The 5,026-nt window shown below is 36.7% G+C and overlaps 1 protein-coding gene across 1 annotated transcript; it reads right to left on the minus strand.

The window, feature by feature from the left end:
- Positions 1-1,107: 1,107 nt before the first annotated feature.
- Positions 1,108-3,798, minus strand: LOC126176303 (THAP domain-containing protein 1-like). The gene is made up of 3 exons (XM_049923454.1): positions 3,243-3,798; positions 2,942-3,140; positions 1,108-1,530 (listed from the first exon to the last, which is right to left on the minus strand). Exons 1-3 carry the CDS (start codon positions 3,317-3,319, stop codon positions 1,108-1,110), a joined length of 699 nt encoding a protein of 232 aa, XP_049779411.1. The 5' UTR covers positions 3,320-3,798.
- Between the last annotated feature and the right edge of the window lie 1,228 nt (positions 3,799-5,026).

Here is a 5,026-nt window from a genome sequence, read left to right on the forward strand (position 1 = left end):
TGGATATACACACCAGGAATCCAATAAACCCTGTCTTTCTATTTGAGTCAACAACTCTCATTGCTTGAGGATTTGGACCAACAGTGAGTTCCTTGATGGACCTCTGTGCCTTTAAAAGAAATCCCTCTACAGCACTAAAATTTGCTGTATTTAATGCCTGCTTGAAACCACTTCGTAAAAGTGTTCTGGAATTGCAGACATCAAAGAGACAGTTGAAAATGCGTATAAATTTTACTGTTGCAGATGCCTGTTCAAAACCTGGGAGTTTCATATCACAACAGTACTGTATGGTATCTGCCACGGAATTGCTAAGCAGCTGAGTAGCCAGTTTCACCTTCATTTTATTTTAAAAAAAAATTAAGGTGACTGGCAGTGATCTTGTTGCCTATGTGGAGCCCTTCCTTGACCTGTAATCTATGCAACAGTTCCAAAAAGTGCCAAGAAATGACACCACCTTGCTCATCCCAAAGAAATTTTTTATCTCCTAAAGTGTTGCGTACAAATTTCAACATATGTGGAGGGTCTAGGAAAAATGACATTTCATGATCATTCCCTTCAACTGAAAAAGTACTTTTCAAAGTTTCACAATTGAGATTGCAGCCTAAACATCTAGCCATTGACAAATTGCTAGCTGAACCATCACATGTGAGTGAAACAACTTTCACACCACTTTAATTGGCAAGATCAATGCACTGTTTCACTATCTCAGCTTTTTGCTCACCAGTTATACCAGCAGTCAGGAAATACCCAACTGGGAGCTTCCAAGAAGCATTAATAGCCACAAGCATGAGCACAAATGCTTCTTTGGCAATGGGCAAATTATCTGTGTCTACATATGACCCCATGTCAACATAACCGTAATAGCATGTGCCATCAAATTCTACATGTTGCCTGATGGCAATTTCATCAACTACCAAGCTACATAGAGTTGGAAACTTTGTTTCACGGTGACAAGCTTCTGCCGTAATTACCTTAAATGCCTCTGATGTGAAGTCAGGTGCTCCACCCACACACTGGTACCACTTTGTTATGTTCTGGGGTGTGGCAAACATGTATTAAAACAGCGCCTAACATAATTATATGCCCTGTGGGAATAAAAATGCAGTGTTAAGGCAAAGGAGCGCAGTTCTGGGCTGTATGACCTAGGTACAGTCTGTGCCCCAGCAAGTCTCTCTGCATTCCAGGTATGCTTTCTAGTATATTTAGTGAACTTTCATCCACAAGATGCTTGTCTTTCACTTCCTTAATGACAGCACTCAAAGAAGCCACTTTCTTTTTAAGTCGTCGCTTAGACTGCTGAAGAGTTTTAATTTGTTTTTTGTACGGATCAGTTTTTCTTATGAGGTGGTCACACTTCGTCTTCAGTCCGTCACTTTCAGAGGATGTCTGACTACGTTCTGGTGGTCCTGCAGTGTACTCAGGAACAAGAGCGGGAACTACTTCATCCTGCACTCTGCTGACAGCAGCCAAAACTGAAGATGGAAAGGAAGAGCTCTCCTTCTGCAATGGTGGCTTTCTCTTCTTGTCTCCCTAAATGAAATAAATGGATGGAAAACATTAAGAACTGTTTTTAACAGATGGTTGAAGGTGTTACAGTCTTTGTCATGAACAGCATGTTACAGCCCACTAATTACGCCTATTCTTAGTCCTTTCCAGAAATATAAATTCTATTTTTCCAGCAACTATTTATCTTGTTCATAAAATACTCATTACTCTAACAAAAACCATTGTTGTGTTCAGCAGACAACTTGAAATGCCTCCCATGTGCGAAGCTACAATTAATACACACTTATTGAAAAAATATAAACTCTGAACATGTAAAATATTTCTGCTAGGGTGTCTTGTTTAACTATCACACTGTATCGCTATGGGTGCTGTCAGTTAACAAGTTCTCAATACAACTGATCCAACAGTTAATGATATAAAATTGTGTGTTATATCTAATTTGCATTAATGGTTGGTGCATATTCAATGTTCCACAGTAGTGGATAATATTAACAAGAAGGTGGTGCCACAGCTTTTTAATCAATAATGATATCTTTCAATGGAGAATGTCAATGAATAGTGCATCAAACAAAAGAAATGTTCATTTGCTGTGCTTAACCCAAATACAGAGTTATATTTAACACAGCCCAAGTGTTAATTTCTGTGACTTCACTAAATAATGATACCAGACAAACCTGTTAGCTTCAGTAGTCTCATAATCTAAACAGTGAACCTGAATTTTCTTCTCAAATATTCTCTTGTGTGCAGAGGCTGATGCTCATCAAAAACGAGTTTCATAAATTTGTTTCTACGTGACAATGTTGAGAGCCAGATTATCTCTTTATAACATACTGTGTAGCTGCAGAAACACTTCAGTGTTCCAGCACCTCCCCTCTTAAATTCTATATACAGCATTGGAATCATTCCTAGGCAAAAGCTATGTGTAAGGACCTAATGAGGTGGAAAGTGAAATTAATGTACTCAAATGACCTGAAGGAATCCTCCCAAAATCAACATATATAAGTAAAACTAGAGCTGTATTAATTACTCCTAAAACATAACTGCCATTAACTAGCAAAGACAGTGCAATAAAAATGTTGTACAACACAGTAGACCAGACAAAGTGAGATGTTCACAAACTACTGCCTTAAATATTCACATAACTGATAATATTTAATTCACATGTGTATTCAATTACTTTCGGAGTTAGAGCTAATTAATAGCAACTGAAAACTAAGTTAGAATATTTACTGAAATGCGGTACATAGAATGGCAAATCTACACAGTGTGCTGTTTAGGCCTATACTTTATGCCAGTTAATGTAGTGTTAGCTTTTAATTTGGTACATGATGAAGACAAAGTGAGTTACTCAACACTTCGATTATCGACGATACGTATGTATTATACTGAAACGTGAACTTGAAAACTAAGAATTTAATTGTTTGAATTAACATACCTTTTGTAAATGTTTTGGGTGTGTAGGGAAAACTGATGGTACAGCATTTTCACGCAGCCTTACTGTTGAGAGGGAAGTTCGGTCTATGTCCTCTTCTCGAAAATGCTCAGAACATATAGTGCTCCATTTAGACGCACGCCAATTCTTCCTCCTCACGGCACTCTCCCACAGAGCTTTCTGACTTTCATTTTTAGGAAATCTAAAATCATACAGGAGAAAAATACGATATAGTACAAGTACAGCTGTAGCACACGTTCGTTCACAATGAAGTTGTAAAATCACACTTAACGAGACAACTTACACATGAAATGTTATTCCCTTCGATTTCGCATCACAATCAGAACGATTCGTACATCCGAACACCACACAAGTCACCATAATAGCGCAAAATCCTTCCAAAAGTGAGCGACAAGCTTACAGCAGCAATGTTTTGGTCAGATTGAGATGGCTACCCTCGGCTTCACATAGCTTCGCAGCTGTGACGTCATGGCGTCTCCCTCTATTCTTACCTCCATGGTAAACACAGATAAATATATCTGCAACACACAGACTGCAAACATTGGTTTTAGTGATCACAATGCTCAAATACTAACAATCACTATTCCAGGAAACACAAAAGCCCAGAAAACTAGAACTATTGTGAGGAAGTTTAATAATGAAAACATAGATTACTTTTGTTCTCTCTTGAGAAGAGATATCTGGACTGATGTTTACAGCACAGATGACAAGTTTGATAAATTTATGGCCACATACAAACATTTTTTTGAAATAGCCTTTCCTAAGCAAATGTCACTTATGAATTCTGTGCACAAACCAAATAAATGGATCACAACAGGAATAAAAATATCATGCCAGAATAAAAGGAATTTTTACTCAAAGCAAACCACAAATCCTGTATTTATCAACTACTTTAAACAATATAAACAAATACTTAGACAAGTTATAACAAAAGCAAAGAAAATGGAAAATGACAAACAAATAAAAAATTCCGGGAATAAGACTAAAGCAACCTGGAGTATCATAAAAAGAGAAACAGGTACTACGTCCTTAGCCCACAAAAATATAGAACTTCTTGAAAACAACAATAAAATAATCAACCCCACAGTAGTGGCTAATAAATTTAACAACTACTTTTCTAATGTTGCACACCACCTGATTACCAAACATTACAACTCACAACCAGACAGCAATACACTCCAGTCAGATACAAAAATTCTTACAGGAACCCTATTCATGTCTCCAACAACACCTGAGGAATTATCTGTCACTATAAAAAGGTTACCCAATAAGTACTCAGCAGGTACTGATGAAATACCAGATATTATCATCAAAGCAAGTGTAACATCTATCATAGAACCACCAACGTATATTTTCAATTCATCATTTGTGAGTGGTATATTCCCAAAAAATCTGAAAATGGCAAAAGTGACACCACTGTACAAGAAAGGGGACAAACATGAAGCTGCAAACTATAGACCTGTATCAGTATTGTCAGGCTTTGGTAAAATTCTTGAAAAACTATTTCTTAGGCTGAGAGCCTTTCTAAATAAATAAAACATAATAAGTGATGCGCAACATGGATTCAGAACTGGCAGATCAACACAGTCAGCTATTTATACCTTCTTAAATGAAATTATATCTGCAGTAGATAATAAGAAACATATGTCTGGCATATTTCTTGACCTTAGTAAAGCCTTCGATGCAGTTGATCATAATACTCTGTTGCAGAAGCTAGATAATTATGGAATACGAGGCCTGCCAAATAAGTGGATACATTCCTACTTTCATGACCGTCAACAGATCACTCAAATAAAATACAAAGACATAAAAACACAAAAAATTGTAATTTTTACAGTAATGCACAAAACATTACATATGGAATTCCTCAAGGGTCAGTCCTTGGGCCAATTCTTTTCATTCTTTATGTTAATGATTTGTCATAAAAAATAACTAAAGGGACAACAGTACTTTTTGCAGATGACACAAATATCCTAATCAAATCATGTGATGAGGAAAGCCTACAAAAAACAGCTACAGGTATAATACAAAATTTGACACAATGGTTCAGAACAAACAAGCTAATAA

This window comes from Schistocerca cancellata, chromosome 3 (genome assembly GCF_023864275.1).
Source record: "Schistocerca cancellata isolate TAMUIC-IGC-003103 chromosome 3, iqSchCanc2.1, whole genome shotgun sequence".
Lineage (NCBI taxonomy): Eukaryota > Metazoa > Arthropoda > Insecta > Orthoptera > Acrididae > Schistocerca > Schistocerca cancellata.